The sequence below is a fragment of the Pongo pygmaeus genome, chromosome 15 (assembly GCF_028885625.2).
Source record: "Pongo pygmaeus isolate AG05252 chromosome 15, NHGRI_mPonPyg2-v2.0_pri, whole genome shotgun sequence".
NCBI classification, from domain to species: Eukaryota; Metazoa; Chordata; class Mammalia; order Primates; family Hominidae; genus Pongo; species Pongo pygmaeus.
Genome location: NC_072388.2, coordinates 56,010,168 through 56,031,336, shown reverse-complemented (window position 1 = coordinate 56,031,336; position 21,169 = coordinate 56,010,168). Strand labels below are relative to the sequence as shown.

At 38.7% G+C, this 21,169-nt stretch overlaps 1 protein-coding gene and 1 long non-coding RNA gene across 2 annotated transcripts in view; both read left to right on the top strand.

Annotated features, from left to right (window-relative positions):
* Nucleotides 1-7,228, top strand: part of LOC129012343 (actin nucleation-promoting factor WAS-like) — a 39,383-nt gene extending 32,155 nt beyond the window's left edge. The window contains exon 2 of the mRNA XM_054447984.2: nt 5,733-7,228. Coding sequence (XP_054303959.1) covers nt 5,733-5,820 — 88 coding nt within the window. The 3' untranslated portion in view covers nt 5,821-7,228. The remainder of the gene's footprint in view (nt 1-5,732) is intronic.
* A 3,169-nt stretch (nt 7,229-10,397) lies between these two features.
* The window catches only part of LOC134738150 (uncharacterized), a 65,962-nt gene continuing 55,190 nt past the window's right edge, over nt 10,398-21,169 (top strand). The window contains exons 1-2 of the long non-coding RNA XR_010123725.1: nt 10,398-14,078; nt 16,451-16,598. This is a non-coding gene — a long non-coding RNA (uncharacterized LOC134738150). The remainder of the gene's footprint in view (nt 14,079-16,450; nt 16,599-21,169) is intronic.

The following is a 21,169-nucleotide window of genomic DNA, read 5'->3' as shown; positions in this document are numbered from 1 at the left end:
TTTTTCTCATTTTGCATAAAGTTTGCAGATAAATGACTCCATCTTTCTTATTCAAATTCCAGAATGTGAACATAAAAGGAAAATATAAAATTACTATATAATCAAAATGAATTTTAATGAGAATTTAAAAGAAAACACACAGCTTCAGTGATATTGTTTCTCTTACTTGTATATTACCAAAGACAACACAACTGGCAAAATATTTGCCCATATATGTCAACCTTGGTTTACAGGAATATGGACATTGCAGAACTTAAATGCTTGGTGACAAGAAATACAGCAATCACTAGAAAGTTTTTTTTGGGAAAAATGGTACCTGCAGATCAAAGCAAAACATTTGAGATGCTAGCAAAGCATGATAACTTCAAAGGTTGTTCTCTGAACAGCTGCGAATCTGCTTTAGGTATAAAGCTTGCAAGAACTTGAGCATCCTGAAAACATTCCAGATTAACTTCCCAGTTTGACAGAAAGCTAATTGCTTTCTGGCCCTGAAAGTGATGATAGTGTGAAACCTAAAGTTCAGAAATCAATTTCTAAAATATGTCTTTTTTGGAGAATCTTTTCTTACATAAAAGCATGACTAGATACTGAATACTTTGTTGAGAAATTGAGTTTAATAAACAACCAGTATTTAAATAAAGAAGAATGGCAGGCAGAGATGAGATTCTCATTTGTAAATGCATTAAATACCAAAGGTTACACCAGTAAAAACGAATGCTCTTTCCTTAAGTGTTTGCAGCTCAGAACACTCGCCTACTCTCCATCTCTTTCATTACTTTTGATCAAATTGCATCAAGGCTGATTGATTATCATCTTCCCTCTAACTGCTAACTTTCTGAGACTCCTTCATTATGCTGCAAGGAGGACATCTTTATTACAAATAGCCTGGGGTGCAGATGAAGTATTGTTCAAAATTGATATTTCAATACAAGCACAATATGCTTTTGTATTGAAGCGGAACGAATGTTAATCCCTCTTTGTGCATTCACATCGTTTTCTCTCTTCTTTTCCTTTATCTCACTGATACAATTTTTTCTTCTACAGACCTCAAAAGTTATTGCCCATGCTGTGCCCAGCATGTACCTACTAAGATTTGCAGGCTTCTTTTCCTACATGGATCCCTTTCTGCCAAATTCTGTGTTTACTGTACATTGAGGCTTTCTTCTCTCTCACTTTCACATTATAGTTCAACTCATAAATTGCCCAATAGTAATTCATCAGTGAGGTAAATTGTCCTCAGGATGGTTTATCCATAAGCATCAAGGATCTAATCCTATGGCTTATTTACAGCTGGCTTGAGACCTCTCCTGTGTTAAGAAAACTTTTGAAGAGTAGAGCCATGTTGTGCCCACCTGGGCATCAGCAAGGAAGTGAAACAGGGCCACCCTATGGGGCAGGATTCCAGCTTCTGAGGCTGGGTCAGATCCCTGCTCAATGCCAGCTGAGAGGATCCACCATTCTCCCCTTCACTGTCAATAAATCCAGAATGAATTGCATGTCCCATTTTTGTGTAATGTTTAATCCTCACAATACCCAAGGTAGGAAAAGTAAAGATGTAATCAATCAGTATCGCCTTCCAAGGGAAAAATGAGTTATAAGAGGAAGATGAGCTTTAAGGCACTTTCCAGCATTATAAATCACTGTCTAAAGCATCTGTATTTGTAACTGTGCTTAAAGTGTTTATCAGGAAAAAACTATATGTTGTATCTGTAAATGGGATAATAATAGTTCTTATGTCATATGGTTATAATGAAGATTAAATGAGATAATTCTTATAAAACACTTAACATAGTGCCTGTGTTAGTACTCAAAAATAGTAGTAGTTATTAGTATTAGCTATTAATTAGTATATTGTCCACTAGGCCACACTTGCTCACTATTTTATACAAAAGTCACACGAAGCTAGGCAGTGTTATAAGTGTTTAAACTAAACAATAAGTAATTTTTAAGAGGCATATGTTTTTCTACCCAAATTTGTTATTTAGTTGTTTTTCTTACACACTGATATTTGGTGAAGAAAATAGGTTGTCACTTTTAGGAACCTAAATTTTTATATTACATTATTACCAATAATATGCTGTCCTGATCTTGAGACTGAGTGTTAGAACTGAAGATGAAGCAAGGAATAAAAATTACAACATAAATAAGTTTTACCTGCCTCCTTTTATCTCACTTTTTAATGTGAAACCATATAAATACTATCGTATTCTTCCATTCCAATAATGCTGAGGAATCTCAGAAATCAATGAAATGTACAAGAAGGTACATCGTGAGATTTGTTACTAGTTGTGACGTCCTGACAACCCACAGCTGTGATATTACTCCCCTTAGACACATGATTATTTTTTGCCTATTAAGTACTGTGGCCTAAGAATATAGGAGCCTAATCTTTAAACACTTTCTCTCATTGTTTTTATGTTCCTTAAAAAACAAACCAGAAATATGCAGTCTAATACACTGCTACTGAGAGTCTACCTTGGTACGACATATTTGGAGATCTATTAAAACTTTAAGTGTGCATACTCTCCAATCCTGCAATTTCACTTACAGAAATTTTCTCTGCAGAAATACTTGTACAAATGCACAAAAACATATATATTAGGATGTTTACTAAAGCACTATTTGTAATACGACAATACTGTCCCCAACTCAAAAGTCCATCAGTAGTGGTTAAATAAAATATGATGCATTCTGATAGTGGAATACTATGCAGTTGTTAAAAAGACTAAACTAAATGTTAATAGAAAAAAAAATGAAGGAATGGACACCAAATCACTGAGTGGTTTTTCTCTAGGAGAGATATTATGGGGGATATTTACTTATTTTTTCCATTATATGTCTTACTAATAGTTGAAATTTCAAAATAAGAATAAATTGCTTTTGTTAGCAGGAACAGATACACACACACATACACACACGTATGTATTTAAATATACAGTAAAACAAATACATAAAAGAAAACCTCAAAGGAAAGTACCAGGTCAACCAGAGTGGTTAGTTGAAGTAAAACAGGAATAACATTCGATCTCCAGACTTCAAGTCTATTGTGTTCTTTTCTTATAAGAACACATATTCTTAAGTATGACACATATAGTGTTGGCGTATCTATGAAAGGAAAAAGGCCATCAGATTTGGTAAACTCTTTTTTTTTCTTTCTTATGGTGTCGAAAACTCTTTGCTCTTTTCAAATGTAGCATTCTTTATGCCTGTAGGACTCCCTCCTCCTCTGTGCCTGGTCCCCTCTTGTTAATGAGTCCCTTCCCTTACCCCTGCCTCCTCCCAGCCTCCTAGCCCCGTCCCTCATTTGAACAAACCATGCTGAATGGGCTTCTCTTGTAGCAAATGCAACTGAAAATTAGTGGCTACATGTAGCATGATGAAAAGGATTCTAAGGACAAATCTGGGACATAGTGTCATGATCAATTAGAGCACGAGTATCATGAAGATGATCGTCTGCAGAGGTAGCAATAGTTTCATAGCTTTTCTTAGGGTTAAGGTCCCAGAGCGTTAAGAAGCTTTTGAGACCTGCCAAAACAAAAAGCAAAGTCCCAACACATTAAGCCGTTGTGTTCTGAGGAATAGTAATCTGCATCATGACTCTGTTTAGTGTCTAGGAGGGAAGGGACCTGGGGTTATACTAACCACTGAGTCTGAGTTCTTTCTGTATTTAGTTTTGTTTGTTTGTTTGTTTGTTTTTGTACACAGCCTTTGAGCTTCAAAGAGGACCATGGCTTACACCGAAGAGAATACAATTCAATAATTCAAGCATTGGGTTCAGAAAGAACTACACTTAACTTCAAATTTCTAAGTCCTAGGACAATTATAGGTTGAACTGGATCAATAAAAGATAGGGCTTGCCCATAAGATTTCTGAACTTTCACTTGAACTTGTCCAAATCAGAAGCAGAAAGCTGGAATTGATTCGAATTCTAGGGCACAGAGGCAAGGACACTTGTGGGTAGTACAAGGTACTAAAACACTTTCATCACCCCAAAAAGAAACCCCAAACCATTAGCAGTCATTCTCCTCCTTCCCCCAGCCCCTTGCAACCACTAATCTTTCTGTCTCTATAGATTTGCCTTTTCTGAACACTTTGTATAAATAGAATCATACAATATGTGGCCTTTGATGGCTGGCTTCCTTCAGTAAACATGTTTTCAAGGTTCATCCATGTTGTAGTAGGAATCAGTACTTCATTTCTTTTTGTGGCTAAATGATATTTCATTGGGCCAGGTGCAGTGACTCACACCTGTAATCCCAGCACTTTGGGAGGCCGAGGCAGGTGGATCATATGAGGTCAGGAGTTCAAGACCAGCCTGGCCAACATGGTGAAACCCCATCTCCACTAAGAATACAAAAATTAACCAGGTGTGGTGGTGCACATCTGTAATCCTAGCTCCGTGGGAGGCTCAGGCAGGAGAACTGCTTGAACCTGGGAGGCGGAGGTTGAAGTGAACTGCACTCCAGGTTTGTGACAGAGCAAGACTCTGTCTCAAGAAAAATAAAATAATGTGGACACTCAGTTTGTTTCCACCTCTTGGCTATTGTGAATAGTGCTGCTATGAATACTCACATATAAGTATTTATTTGAGTACCTGTTTTCAACTATTTTGCATATATGCCTACAAATGGAATTTCTGGGTTATATATTTCTGGGTTATATGGTAATTCTATGTTTACCTTTTTTTTTTTTTTTTTTCGTGGAGACAAGGTCTCACTCTGATGCCCAGGCTGGAGTGCAGTGGTGAGATCACGGCTCACTGCAGCCTCAACCTCCTGGGCTCAAGCAATCCCGGGTCTCAGCCTCCCAAGTAGTAGCTGGGACTACAGGCAAGTGCCACCACTCCACTCCCGGCTAATTTTTTTTTTTTTTTTTTTTTTGAGACAGAGTCCCGCTCTGTCACACAAGTTGGAGTGCAGTGGTGTGACCTCAGATCACTGCAACCTCCACCTCCTGGGTTCAAGCAATTCTCGTGCCTCAGACACCCAAGTAGCTGGGATTACAGGCACGTGCCACCATCCTGGCTAATTTTTTAGTGTTTTTAGTAGAGATGGGGTTTCGCCATGTTGGCCTGGCTGGTCTCGAGCTCCTGGGCTCAAGTGATCTGCCCACCTAGGCTTCTCAAAGTGCTGGGGTTAGGGCATGATCCACTGTGTCTGGCCCATATAAGTATTTTTATCCTATAGAAATATTAGGACAATGTTGCATAAATCAGAAAAATTCATTGCTCACCCTCTAGTGTTATTTATGTCAATGAACAATCCAACAGGGCTAAAAAAGTCAATATTTGACTCTGGACCTGAGAAAAGAAGCTGTTTATTGCAATTTGGAAATTACATTTTCTGTGATATAAAATTGTTTATTAGGAGCATGACAGTTTATAATACCTGGAAAGTAGAAATGACTTTTTAATACAGTTTAAATTAATGCAACAGGAGTAGCTGAAGGCACAAATTAAGTCATTTGCTTTTTTATACTTAAAATATAGAAAAAGAAGAAATACTTTAATTTTAAAAAGTGTTCTGATAATCCACAGACTTCATGTTGTACTTTTTAAAAGCAAATTTGATTTGAAAAAAAAACAACAAACATATTTAGCCTTGTTGAACACCCACAATAATAATGTTTGAAAAAAACTTACCTCTTAAAGCTATTAGACACAGGGAAAGCATTGTGAATATACAAATCTCTTTTAGTTCCAAAACTAAACTCTATTGAATTTTTTTTCTTAGGGATACACCAGGCAGAATGGAGAAACTGAGACATCCTGGCAAATTTGATGAGGTCCCCAAGGTCTCTAATTTGGAATACGTCCTCTAGCAACGACCTGAGGCTTAACATCTGCTGATTCTGTGCTGCTATAAGGTAGTTCTTAGTTTACTGGGTCTGAAAAGCAGGTTTTTCTTTTAACCTCTGGTATTTCTTAACAGTTGCTACCTGTGGTATGATCATCTGATGATATACTTTTAGCCAACTGTGTGTCATCATAGGGGTTTGTCTGTTTTAAAGAACATTCAAAGGAAAGGAATGGCTGGTCATATATGGGAGATCTTGTTAGCTGAGATTTAAGGGAGACTTAGAGAAAAGCTAACGGGAAAAGGATGTGCATTGTGGAGGAAGGGGTGACGGCTGTAACAATATAAAAAACCATTATAAATAATAAAACTGAAAAAAGATTTATGAAAACAGGTAAATGGTTGTTTTAGCTAGTGGTCAAATCCTTGGGAATCAGAGCTACAAAAGATAATTATGTGGATCTGCAAGCACTCTTAGAAACAGCAAAGGGTGTTTGTCTAACAGGCTGCAGGGGCAGAGTAGTAGTAGTGATAGCCATGGAAACACCGTCACTGGGACAACTGGGTGCTATGAGGGGCAGCTGGATGTCTTGTGCACACAGTGGAGGTGGGCTGGAGTTTTAACACAGCCAGTCACATCCATGGCTCTCTGCAGCTAGTTCTAAACTGAATTTTGTTTCTTTGGTATGTTTTTCACTTGGGAAATTCAAAAAAAGATTAACAAAGGAACCCACAGCATTGATATGTTTTGGATGCTATGTAGAATTGATAAAAGAGTCCTCAGGATTCAGGATTCAGGATTCAGGCATTTAAACCAATTCACCTGCTTTACTCCTCGGGATCCTTAGTATTTTTTAAAGCCTGTCCTGGATTTTATTTCATGAAATACTGTGTTACTCTGAGTTGTATGTGAACACACATACCACCCACATGGGGATGAATAAGGACATGATTTCAAATATATGTGATAAAAAAACTTACCCCTTGACAGATATTACTTTCATAATAGTATCTTTCCTCTCTTATATTAGAAATATAAGAATCTTGAAAGTTTTTCCAAAAACATGTGTTTCAAAATAATAGTATCCAACAAGGATGATTATGCTTATTATACTTAAAAGAGGCAGAAATGGAAATTGTTGGAACAATTTGTCCAAATGATCTAACAAATTCATGATTGAGCTGTAATTTAACCTAAATTGCTAGAGTCCCATCTTAATGATTTTTGCTGCTGCTTGTTCAAATAAAGGAATATTGATTTTAAGGTAATCACAACTGAGATGTAGTTCATATTTCTAATAATTTTCTCAGCAATACTGTTGTTTCTCTCACCTAGAAGTAAAAGCATGTGTAAATGTGTTAAGATTGTATATTTTGGTGATATGGTTTCTATATTTTCATAAATTAAAAAAATTGTAAGATGGGGCTTAAAATGGAGTCATACTAATGAGAAATTTAAGATATACTAATATATAAGATCCTTCTTGTACTTTTATTTCTTGGATAAAAAGGTGAAGAAATCATAGAGTCTCAAAGAGGTAAAATATGCAATGATATTAAGACCAACCTCAAAAGTAAAAAACATAAATACCCATGTCTCTATCAAGTAAACTTGATAAATAAATTAGATAAACCTCACTGGTTTATCTAATTGGTTAGTTGAATTTTTTTTTTTTTTTGAGACAATGTCTCTCTGTCACCCAGGCTGGAGTGCAGTGGCACAATCTCAGCTCACTGCAACCTCCGCCTCCCAGGTTCAAGAGATTCTCCTGCCTCAGACTCCCAAGTAGCAGGAATTACAGGCGCCTGGCACCACGTCAGACTAATTTTTGTATTTTTCATAGAGACAGGGTTTTGCCATGTTGGCCAGGCTGGTTTTGAACTGCTGACCTCAAGTGATCCACCCGCCGCGGCCTCCCAAAGTGCTGGGAATATAGGCGTGAGCCACTGCACCCAGATTAGTTAAATTTTCAACTAATTTAAAACTACAAATTAGTTGAATTTTTAAATATTGAATTTTCAAATGACCTTCTAGATCAACTAGTTCCTTTGCTCCAGCCAGAGCATAGATTACTTATACTAATTATCCTTTATTCATTTTCCTAAGATAAAAAGAGGACATAATAAATTATGCTAGATAACCTCCCTGGAATTATGTGAAAATTAATGAGATTATGGTTGTAGAGTTTCATTTTTTGTGAAGTGGCCAAAAAGAGTTGTTTTTTTCTTTTTTTTGGAGATAGGGTCTTGCTCTGTCACCCAGGCTGGGGTACAGTGGCATGATCATGGCTCGTTGCAGCCTTGACTTCCCAGGCTCAAGTGATCTTCCTGCCTCAGTCTCCCAAGCAGCTGGGACTATAGGTGCATGCCACCATGCCCAACTTACTTTTTCATATTTTGTAGATATGGGGTCTTGCCATATTGCCTAGGCTGTTCTCAAAATCCTGGACTGAAGCTACCCTGTCACCTCTGCCTCCCAAACTGGCATTACAAGCATGAGCCACTGCACCCAGCCCAAAAACAGTTGTAAAAAATGACTAATTGAAATTAATGTACTTTTTTGAGCAAAAAAACTTAAAGTGCATAACTAAACATACACAAAGAAAGAATATGTTATTCAAGAATTATAATAGAACAATTAAGTTTTTGTTGACTTTGACATCAATGGCAAATACACTTAAATATGCATACCTCATTATTGTCAATAAACTACATCATCACATTATTATTGACAAAAACAATAGCAAGACAAGCATCTTAATGAATGCAAAATATAGTACACTTTGTAGTTGTATATTTTTATCAAAGTGTTCTCACATTTATTATATTACTTTATTCTCAGTTTAAATTAATGAATTATTTTTTGCCTTACATATATTCACGTAACTAAAACTCTCTTTCAAATGTCGAAAGAAACCCAACTGAATGTTATCTACAGATGTCTTTTACCAATTTTTTTTTAACCTAAGTTAATTTTCAAATGTTGCTTGTTTAACCATCTCCTGTTTCACTGTCTCTATTTTTATGTTTTGTTCTTTGAAATACTTCTGCTATCTTGGGGAAATCTTTATCCTTACCATCAGGATTCTTTTGCTTTTTCTTTCCTTCTCCCATTGAACAGGTCACTTAAAGCCTTCCTCAGTAACTATTGCATATCCTTCCTTGGAGAACAAATTCCTGCTCTCTTTAAAAGTTTGTAGATACCAGCATTTTTGTTTTGTCTCAATTCTTCTTAAACTTATAAGGATCTTTTAAATTGCTCTTTGAAATCCTTCAAATTCAATTTTACAAAATCAAACTTCCTCTGAAAATTTCTTTAGGAGATTTTGTTACTATTTTTGTTGAGCTTTATTTTCTATTCTTGCATCTCCTTCACAACATTCCCCTTCATAGATTCCCCTTCATTGAAATATGTCCTCTTTTTAATTTCCACCTTTTAAAAGGTGAGATATGAAGTATGTCTCTCACATGTTCTGGATTCTAACTACTAATTATTAAAACACAGCCACATTAAAATGCAAAATAGTTGCTGATTATCTAAGCCTACACTTCCTTCCTTCAGAAGTGGACATGGGGACCATCTTTTAAAGTTTGCGTTTGTTCCAGAGGGTGGTAGAGAGTTCACCATCTAGTGTTAATGCACCCTGCAGAAAGGAGGCATTCATGATAAATGCTAGGGACTATGGCAGACACACCCTCCAGTGATTCCCAATGAGTCACACCCTTGTATAATCTTCTCCTCTTGTGTGCAGAAATGGGTGACTCGCTTTTAACCAAAAGAATGGGGGTATAACTCCTTTGAGTAGGTTATACTATTAATACATGGAAGATGTGATAAGATGCCACTGCTCCAATTATGTTTATTATATAAGACAATGTCTAACAGCCTGGTGGGAGAGATTCTTCCACTGACCTTGAAAAAGTAAGCTGCCCCATGTTGTGAGAGGTTCATGGCAAGGACCTGTGAATGACCTTTAAAGACCTCAGGGTGGCCTCTATCTGACAGACAGTAAGAATATGGGGCCTTCATGGATGAGGTGGACTCACACATGTAATCCCAGCACTTTAATAGGTCAAGGCGGGTGGATCACCTGAGGTCAGGAGTTTGAGACCAGCCTGGCCAACATGGCGAAACTCTGTCTTTACTAAAAATACAAAAATTATATTTTTGTATAATTTTGTATAATTTTGGGTGTGGTGGCGGGCACCTGTAATTCTAGCTACTTGGGAGGCTGAGGCAGGAGAATAATTTGAACCTGGGAAGTGGAGGTTGCAGTGAACCAAGATTGCACTACTGCACTCCAGCCTGGGTGACAGAGCTAGACTCTGTCTCAAAAAAGAAAAAGGGGCCTTCAGTCATAAAGCTGAAAGAAATGAATTCTACCCACAACCTGAATAAGCTTGCAAGTGGATTCTTCCCCAGTTAACTCTCCAGATGAGAATGCAGCCCAGCTGACATCTTAATTGCTGCTGTGTGAAACCCTGATCTGAGGACACAGAAAAGCTTTTCCCAGGCTCCTGACCCAAAGACACTGTGAGATAATAAATGCATTTTGTTTTAAGCCTTTAAGTTTGTGGCAGTTTCTTACAGAAATAGAACACTAATACAAAGATTGCCACTCTTTTCCCTAATGACAGTTTCCAAAATATTCATAGACTTTCTTTCCTGTTATTTTCAATATTTTAATTTATTTTTATGAGTTTTTAAATATACTTTAATTTGTTCTGTCTCTCATCAATATTAACTTCTTTATTTGGAACACATGTAAGTAATGGAATTTGCTTAACTAATAGATTTTTTTTTAAAGTATAGTACCTCTTGAATTTTGTAATGGGGCCAGGTTCTGTTATTGATTTTTTTGCCAAGTGCATAGACTATTAATATGCTTTTACTCTTTCAAAGAAGTATAAGTTGCTCTGTTGCATTTTTAAAACTAGAACCATAAACTTTAATTAATGGCTTTAGCTCTGCACATGTATTATAATAATGATCATAATGTTTTGCTGCAAGACATATTGTACTACTCAGAATATTTTCCATATTTCCCCAGTGTGTACTTTTCATTCACAATATAACACAGAGCAAAGATAATAAAGATTTAATATGGAAACAAGTTTAAAATTAATGTGTCTCTTAGGTAATACAGGCTATATCTATTCATTCTAATTTATTTTAGGATACCAGAAATACCATATTCCGTATTTTTATGTTTCACTACAACTGCTTCTTGAGTGAAGCACGTATAAAAATGTAACAATATAGACTTATCAATAATTGTTTGTTGCTAACATAGAAATATCCTGAAGATACTATTTTCTGAATTGTCATTAAAATGAGTGAGTCAGCAGTAGACATGAAACCAGAGACTTCCCAAGATGATAACGTGTCTTATTTTTGTGCTTCTTCATTTAGCTTTTTCCTTTGCCCCTCTGCCAAAGCTAAAGTCTTGCTTAATTTTGTGACATTTCTACAGAACAGTGATATCAGTTACTTCTTCAAAATTATTGATTTTATAAAATCTTAGAACATCAGTGTTGAATCTATTGGACTGTCTATACAGGTTATAAGAATATGTAATCTCATCAGTACTATGGCTCCTGTTGTTCAAGATTTGTGCATTTTCTATTTATATGTTCAGTTGTGTAGTCAGACTCAGAAATCAGATGATTACTTCATTTGTGAAGTCATCTTGTATGGGAATTACCCAGTTATGAATTTCCAAGGAAATTATTTGTGGCAAATGATTGACTTGTATCTTCCAGAGACTTTGCTTCCACCATGGATATTGGTGCCTCTTGCATGTCTCATGATGCTTGTCATGGTCCATACTGGGGGAATTCTGTGACTGACCACGAATGAAACAATCAGTGTCATTTTTACCTCCTTTATTTTTTAAAATTAGACTCTATATGAATTACTAAACATATATGAATTACTAGATCTACTGTGAAATAGCTATGTTGTTCACTCTTTCACATTGTATTTTCTTACCAAGTTTTGGGAATAGGCTATAGAGATGGATCTTAAGAGAAAGTAATGGTTGAACAGTAGTCATCACAGTGTTATAAACTTCTTTAATGTCTTTATGTGCTACAGTCACAAACGATATTTGAACTTAATCCAGCGCAATTTCCATCTTGTTCAACTGAGAAAATGGCTCTTGTGGGAATTCTTTTAACTGATTCCACCTGCCACAGGGTATTAGCAGATTAGAGCAAACATTGGGAGGTGCCCTGTGTCATCTAAGTGAACAATGACACATTTGTTTGCTTTTCTACCGTCAAGGATATTTGAAGGTCGACTTTTGAACAGAGTGGTTTGTGAACATAACAATAGCCACATACTTGTGTGGAAGTAAACAGATACTTGACCAAAAGAAGGGTCTTTCAACCACATAACTACAAATAGGAAAGAAAACCTAACATGAGAGATCTGCTTTTTCAGTGTGCCCACTGCTTCACCCACCCCTAGACATCTCCTGCTCAGAAAGGCTCTGTCTTAGAAATACCCAGGATCCCACTGGAGCTGTGAACACTGGTCAGCAATCCTATCCTGTATCTGATACAGGAGAAAATCCAAAAAAGGAAGTGTTGAGAGAAGTGTTTTTTCTTTCCTCACCTTTGCATTCTATAAAGGACTGAAATGTGCACATTTCTTGATGCTGTTCCTACACTGATAAATGACAACACAATAGTGCTTAAATCATTATTCCTGAAGTTTCTCATCATAAAATTTTCCCTCCACTGCATGGTAGGGCTCTGCAGAAATCATACAACTGAGGATTGCTCGGACCCAGGAGTTCAAGGCTGCAGTGAGCTGTGATTGCACCACTGTACCCGAGCCTGGGTGACAGAGTGAGATGTTGTCTAAAAAAAATCATGTAACTGCCCTTAATTTCCTTTTCTATAAAATGAAAAGAGTAATAAGAGGCTCTTGCTCATGTAATAGAATATTTTATACACATTTAAGAAATAGTCATTTAAGAAATGAACCCTATGGGCAGACAGTTTTTAAGATCCATAAATATCACATTATTCTTGATACCCATAATATTAAATGAAAGAAAATGATTTTTCTTTTCACTTCTTGAAGAAAAAAGTAATTAAAAAAAAAGTTGATATGCCCTGACAATGGTCAGAAGGCACTCAAAAAAATTGGTCTGTGAGAATTGGTATTAGGGCAAAAATAAAATAGATGTTTAAAATGAGTGGGTAGTTTGTCAGAGGGTTGAGTAGGCAATCTAAGTGCTAATATTAGAGGGATGTGGCTAATTCCGTGTGCCTCCAGAAAAAGGAAACTTCACTGGGGTTTGGTCATTGAAGAAGAAACAATTTTTAACAGTTGTGTCATGCCTCATTTTATAGTTCATTAAAAAAAAAAAAAGCTCATAGACCAGCCTGGCCAGCATGGTGAAACCTCGTCTCTACTAAAAATACAAAAATTAGCCTGGCGTGGTGGCAGGCGCCTGTAATCCCAGCTACTCGGGAAGCTTGAGGCAGGAGAATCGCTTGAACCCGGAAGGCGGAGGTTGCGGTGAGCCGAGATGGCGCCACTGCGCTCCAGCAAAAAAAAAAAAATAATAATAAAATAAAAATAAATAAATAAAATAAACCCTCAAACTTAAAATAAGTGAAGACTCGGGAATAAAAATCTCCATATGAATAAGCATTCAACCCTGTACAGAAACAAAAACCTTCAATGACCTGAGTCCCGTCTTCTCTCTAAGGGAGAGTTTTCCAGAGGTCCGGCAGAGGAGATGTGGCCAAGCTTCATCTGGGCGCAGGTGCAGCCACGCTTCCACAGGGAAAGAACAATGTCTGGAGTGAGCCAGCAGTGGTTTGGCGAACCCCATGGCGACTGCCAGTCGTTTGCAGGCTTTTGTCTATTCTTTGTGTACTGTTTGACTCAGCTTGAGCCAAAAGAATCAGCAGCTAAAGCTGGAGCCTACCTTTTTGCAGAGAGCACAGTGTCTGATGTTTCTGGACATTTTTGCAACGTGTAACCGCTACCCTGAGCTCCTGCTGCCTTATTAGCACTTCTACATCAAAGTACAAGACTCTAAAACGGTACCTTCTACACACTATATTCCCATTTATGAGGCAAGCAGACAATGTTTTCTGACAGCTGGCTGTCCATCTGGTGTTTGATGTGTGGCAGAAAAGCACCGTGGGGTAATAAGGAAGATGGATGTTTCTCTGAGGTGACAACTCAGTGTTCCTGAGTGCAGACTCCTTTGGGCTTCCTGCCCTTCTGCCCTGCATGCTGCCTCTTTGCACAGGATGGTAAGTTTCCTCTTCTTCTTGTAGTACAGGTGAAATATTTCTATTCACCTACCTGGCTTTTCATTTATTTGCAATTTCTTGATCACAACAAACATTTCAACTACTTTGTTATGGTGCTGTCAGCATGAATGCACTGGGACTGGTAAAGGCTTTTTTTTTTTTTTTTTTTGAGACAGAGTCTCACTCTGTCACCCAGGCTGGAGTGCCGTGGCGCCATGTCAGCTCACTGCAACCTCTACCTCCTGGATTCAAGTGATTCTCCTGCCTAGCCTCCCGAGTAGGTGGGACTATAGGCGTGCGCCACCACCCCTGGCTAATTTTTGTATTTTCAGTGCAGATGGAGTTTCCCCATGTTGGCCAGGCTGGTCTCGAACTCCTGACCTCAAGTGATCCACCTGCCTCGGCCTCCCAAAGTGCTGGGATTACAGGCGTGAGCCACACTGCGCCCAGCGTGGTAAAGGTTTTTTAAACAGCCTTCTTTCTTTTTTAACTTTTATTGTTGCCTGAAATTCTTAATTTTTATTTGTTTGTGAATGTTTTCTAGCCTATCTGTTCCAGAAAACTAGGAGAAATATTTGTGCTAGACATAAAGCTATAATGTTGCAAACAGGCTGAAAATAACTTTTTTAAAACTTAGATAATCTTCAGTTTGCTATGACCAAAGTTTAAAAATAGTTTTATATCTGCATATATATTTCTATATTATGGATATTCAGTTTAAGAATTGTTTGGACAGATATTTTTTGAGACAACTACATTTACAAAGATTGTACTTGGTGTCTACAAAAAAGGTTTTGCACTTTTAATAGAAAAAAATGCTTTACACCTAACAGAATTCAAAGAACCATGACTTATTTAAATATCAGAATTTTCTGAATTGCCATATTATAGATAAAATGATTATTTTAAAATCAGCATATTTTAATGCTGATTATTTTATTAAAAATCATTTTAATAATGATTATTTTAAATCAGCAAACATACAAAACCCAATAATGTATACACCTTAAGGCAGAAAGAATTTTCAATTTTATTTTCAGTGCTACTGTGGAATCTTAAAGCAAGCATCACTTAGGATTGATTATAGACAAGCTCCCCAACGCTGTCACTTTAAAGGGAAAAACTCTTCTGAGCTGTGATTATCAGGAAATCCACTTGGAAAAAGATGAGCATCCCACAGAGCAGCCTGGGCTTCCTGCTTACTTAGGCCACCTCTCTGAGATCAATGAGCATTTAGCTGCAAAGATGACCCTGGCCTTCTTCCTCCAAACCCATTGTCGTTTTCTGTGTTATTATTTCTCTTCACATTCTCTGCTCATTTGCACAAGAGTGAGGCCATCATGGTTAGCTTTAGTCAGGAAACCTTAGGTCTACAGAAGGGAGAAAATAGCCCAGGGATGGCCAAGCTCAGCCAGGTTCACCTCTTACATTGAACAACCAGTGTTTCTGTGCTCTCCTGAAAAACAATGGATCCGATTTTTTTGCTGGTTGTGAGGCCAAATTGGCTGGATGTAGGTATAACTAAAGTGGAAATCCTTGCTGTGGATGCTATCAATATAGAAAAATGACTGATAATGTTAATGGTTTCAAATAAGTTAGTTGAGGAGTACTTCTTGGGTACTATGGACGTTGCAACTTGTTTAAAATGAAGAAGAAAATGTCTTGTCTTAAAAGATACAATCGTGGCCAGGCCGGGTGGCTCACGCCTGTAATCCCTGCACTTTGGGAGGCCGAGGTGGGTGGATCACGAGGTCAGGAGATCGAGACCATCCTGGCCACATGGTGAGACCTCATCTCTACTAAAATACAAAAAAATTAGCCTGGCTTGGGGGTGCGCACCTGTAGTCCCAGCTACTCAGGAGGCTGAAGCAGGGGAATTGCTTGAACCCGGGAGGCAGAGGTTGCAGTGAGCCGAGATTGCGCCACTGCACTCCAGCCTGGCAACAGAGCAAGACTCCATCTCAAAAAAAAAAAAGCTATAATCTTAACAAAATTTTTTCCTTTCTTCCATTCTATTGCTGAATTTAAAAGATACAATTTTTAGAGGCCTAAGTGAGACAGAAAAGGCCTATTTTGCCTTTTGTAGATTAAAAGGCAAAACAAGGAAGGGTGAACAACAAAAAGATGTCAAAATAAAATTTGTTCAATAAGCATTATAATTAGGTATTCCAATGTATATTGCATATCTGCAATATGTAAGTGTGTTTTTTTCAAACAAAAAGAAACAAAAGAAAGAAAAGACAAACAAATAAAGAGAAAAACGTTAGTGAAAGGAAAATTTTGAAGAAATGCCTAAGCTTGATTTTAGATTGTTTTTGATCTAAAGGATAATGTTTTAATATGGCTTTTTATTTTATTTTTTTCTGAAATAGCCATCCTACAGGAGATTTTGCTCACTCCTGAGCTAGAGAAAGGTCAGAAAGAGAATGAACAGCAGCAGCAGCAGAGTCAAGAGAAAGAAGACATGGCCAGAAGTCACAGGACAAAGACAGCCTCTGTTTCATCCTCCCCAAGGCTGAAGTAGGTCTCCATTTTGCCCTATTTTCTAGAAGTAGACACATGCTACAAAGGATTAATGAGCTTTACAGTTTGCATTGAATTTTATACACTATGGAGAATGGGGGTTACATAGCACAGATCATAGATTTTCAAAATCTGCTAGTGAGGGCCAGGTGCGGTGTCTCACACCTGTAATCCCAGCACTTTGGGAGGCCAAGGAGGGCAGATTACCTGAGGTTCTGAGTTTGAGACCAGCCTAGCCAACATGGTGAAACCCCATCTCTACTAAAAGCACAAAAATTAGCTGGGCATGGTGGCGCACGTCTGTAATCCCAGCTACTCTGGAGGCTGAGGCACAATAATCACTTGAACTCAGGAGGCAGAGGTTGCAGTGAGCCGAGATTGCAACACTGCACTCCAGCCTGGGAGACAGAGCAACACTCCATCTTGGGGATTTAAAAAAAAAAAAGGCTGTAATCTGTTTTGTTTTTTTCCCTTTCTTCCAACTGGATAATTTATATTGGTCTATCTTCAAGTTAATTGGCCCTTTTCTCTGTCATTGCCATTCTGCTACTGAGCTCATCTGGTAAATTTTTTATTTCAGTTCTTATATTTTTCAGTTCTAAAATTTCCATTTGGTTCTTTTTTTAATGCTTTCTACTTCTTGCTAAGATCATCTATCCCTCCTTTCATTTCAAGAGGCTTTACCTTTATCTCATAGGGACCAGTTATAAAAGCTGCTTTAAAATTTTTGTATTATAATTCCAACATTTGCATAATCTTGGATGTGATGGTTAACACTGAGTGTCAACTTGATTAGATTGAAGGATACAAAGTATTGATCCTGGGTGTGTCTGTAAGGGTGTTGTCAAAGGAGATTAACATTTGAGTCAGTGGGCTGGGAAAGGCAGGCCCACCCTTAATCCAGGTGGGCACAATCTTATCAGCTGCCAGCACAGCTAGAATATAAGCAGGTGAAAAGTAACCTCCCAGCCTACATCTTTCTCCCGTGCTGTGTGTTTCCTGCCCTCAAACATCAAACTCCAAGTTCCTCAGTTTTGGAACTCGGACTGGCTCTCCTTGCTCCTCAGCCTGCAGGTGGCCTGTTGTGGAACCTGTGATCGTGTGAGTTAATACTTAATAAACTCCCCTTTATGCATATATATCTATTCCATCAGTTCTGTCCCTCTAGAGAACCCTAATACAGATTTTGGTACCAGGAACGGTTCTAGAGGAGCATAATATTAAGGATGGAGTTCTTTCATTGGTTTTGGGGTTTCTGGAGTTGGCTGCTTAATATGATTAGACCCAAAAATGCGAAGGACTCTACTTCTAATAGTATGGAGAGCACTAATAGTCCTTGGCATGAACTGTTTAGAGAGTTATGCAAAATAAATGCATTTGACACTCCTGATTCACCACTCATGAGAGGCAAAGAGTTTAGTGACTCTATACATAATACCTTTGACCATATGTGGAGAACCAAGAAACATAATGAAGCTGATTGATTGCTCCTAAGTCCAGTGGACAAAGTGATGGAAGAAAATGATGAACTCAGGGATTTTAACTCCCAGCTTCGGAAGCAGATACTGAGCCTCAAATCTGCTAAGATTGCCCCGAGTGAGAGTCTTCTCTCCTGTAGAGAAAGAGCTGAAATTGTGGAAAAACAGACACAGCTCTTATCATGAGAGTGGCTAACCTGCAATGAAAGGTGAATGTACAGCCTTGCCAGGTGTCTACTGTTAAAGTGAGGGCTTGATTGGAAAAGAATGGGACCCTGCAGCTTGGAATGGGGATGTGTGGGAGGACCCTGATGAAACTGGGGACACTGAGTTTGTAAACTGTGATGAAACTTTTTTGCCAGAAAAAACAGCTTCCCCATCCCCAGTAGTGGCAACATCCCCTCCCCGACCCATGCTTCCATCAGCCTTTCCACCTTTGTCTGAGGAGATAAACTTTGCACTGCCTGAGACAACAATGATGGGCTTTCCTGAGGCAGTTTCCAGGCAAGATAATGTTGATTCTCATCAGGAGCCACCCCCAACACCCCTGTTTGCTTCTAGACATATAACTAGACTAAAGTCCTGGCAGGCCCCTAGAGGTGAGGTTGAGATTGTGACCTATGGGGAGGTGCAGTACACTCAAAAAGAACTGCTTGAGTTTTCTAATTTATATAAGCAGAAATCTGAAGAACAGGCATGGGAATGGATATTAAGAGTGTGGGATAATGGTGGAAGGAACATAGAGTTGGATCAGGCTGAATTTATTGATTTGGGCACACTAAGTAGGGACTCTGCATTTAATGTTGCAGCTCAGGGAGTTAAAAAAAGTTCTAATAATTTATTTGCTTGGTTAGCTGAAATATGGATTAAAAGATGGCCCACTGTGAATGAGCTGGAAATGCCTGATTTCCCTTGGTTTAATGTAGAGGAAGGGATCCAAAGGCTTAGGGAGATTGGGATGGTGGAGTGGATTAGCCACTTTAGACCTACTCATCCCAGCTGAGAGGGTCCAGAAGATATACCCTTGACCAATACCTTGCAAAATAGATTTGTGAGGGCAGCACCTGCATCTTTGAAGAGCCCTGTAATTGCTCTTCTCTCTATGTCAGATCTAACAGTAGAAACCACAATCACTCAACTATAAAATTTAAATACAATGGGAATAATTGGATCCTGAGGTGGGAGGGGCCAAGTGGTGGCACTCAACTGTCAAAGGCAAGGTGGGCGTAGCTACTACCATAATGGACAGCAGAGGCAAAGTGGAAATCAGAATAGCCTGACTTATATAGAGCTCTGGCATTGGTTAATTAATCACTGTGTTCCTAGAAGTGAAATTGATAGGAAACCTGCTGCATTCCTACTTAATTTATACAAGCAGAAGACTTCTAGCTCAAATGGACAAAAGACTAATTTGAATTATAAAAACAGAATCATGTCCCCTCAATCAATTTCCAGACTTGAGTGAGTTTACAAACCCAAAGCCACTTGAATGAAGGGGAGGCCGGGTCCCCTTGAGGAAGGACCCCACTACATTACTGACAATTTATGCAGTAAATCTTTCTCCCATCCTTCCCCAAGGAGACCTTTGGGCTTTTAACAGAGTAACTGTGCACTGGGGAAAGGGAAATGATCAGACATTTTGGGGACTACTGGACACTGGCTCTTAGCTGACATTGATTCCAGGGGACCCAAAACGTCATTGTGGTCCTCCAGTTAAAGTAGAGGCATATGGAGGTCAGGTAATTAATGGAGTTTTAGCTCAGGTTTGACTTACAGTGGGTCCAGTGGGTCCTGGGACTCATCCTGTGGTCATTTCTCCAGTGCCAGAATGCATAATTGGCATAGACATACTTAGTAGCTGGCAGAACCCCCACATTGGCTCCCTGACTGATAGGTTGAGGGCTATTTTGGTGGGAAAGGCCAAATGGAAGGCATTAGAGCAGCCTCTGCCTAGAAAAATAGTAAATAAAAATAATATCACATCCCTGGAAGGACTGCAGAGACTAGTGCCACCATCAAGGATCTGAAAGATGCAGGGGTGGTGATTTTCACCACATCCCTGTTCAGCTCTCCCATTTGGCCTGTGCAGAAGACAGATGGATCTGGTGAATGACAGTGGGTTATCTTAGGCTTAACCAAGTGGTGACTCCAATTGCAGCTGCTGTACCAGATGTGGTTTCATTGCTTGAGTAAATTAACACATCTCCCGGTACCTGGTATGCAGCCATTGACTTAGCAAGCATTTTTTTCTCCATTCCTGTCCATAAGGCCCGCCAGAAGCAATTTGCCTTCAGCTGGGAAAGCCAGCAATATACCTTTACTGTCCTACCTCAGGAGTGTATCAACTCTCTGGCTTCATGTCATAATCTTATTTGGGGAGAACTTGATCTCTTTTCACTTTTGTGAGCTATCACACGGGTCCACTACATGATGACATTTTGCTGACTGGATCTAGTGATCAAGAAGTAGCAAACACACTGAACTTACTGGTGAGACATTTGCATGCCAGAGGGTGGGAAATAAATCCAACTAAAATTCAGGCACTTACTAGTTCAGTAAAATTTCTAGGGGTCCAGTGGTGTGGGGCCTGTGGAGATATTCCTTCTAAGGTGAAGGATAAGTTGTTGCATTTGGCCCCTCCTACAACCAAGAAAGAGACACAACACCTAGTGGGCCTATTTGGATTTTGGAGGCAAAACATTTCTCATTTGGCTGTGTTACTCTGGCCCATTTATTGAGTGACCTGAAAGGCTGCCAGTTTGTGTGGGATCCAGAACAGGAGAAGACTCTGCAACAGGTCCAGACTGCTGTGCAAGCTGCTCTGCCACTTGAGCTATATGACTCAGCAGATCCAATGGTGCTTGAGATGTCAGTGGCAGATAGGGATGCTGTTTAGAGCCTTTGGCAAGCCCCCATAGGTAAATCACAGGCCTGTAGGATTTTGGAGCAAGGTTGTGCCATCTTCTGCAGATAACCACTCTCCTTTTGAGGACAGCTTTTGGCCTGTTATTGAGCTTTGGTGGAAACTGAACATTTGACTGTGAGTCATCAAGTCACCATGTGACCTGAACTGTCTATCATGAATTGGGT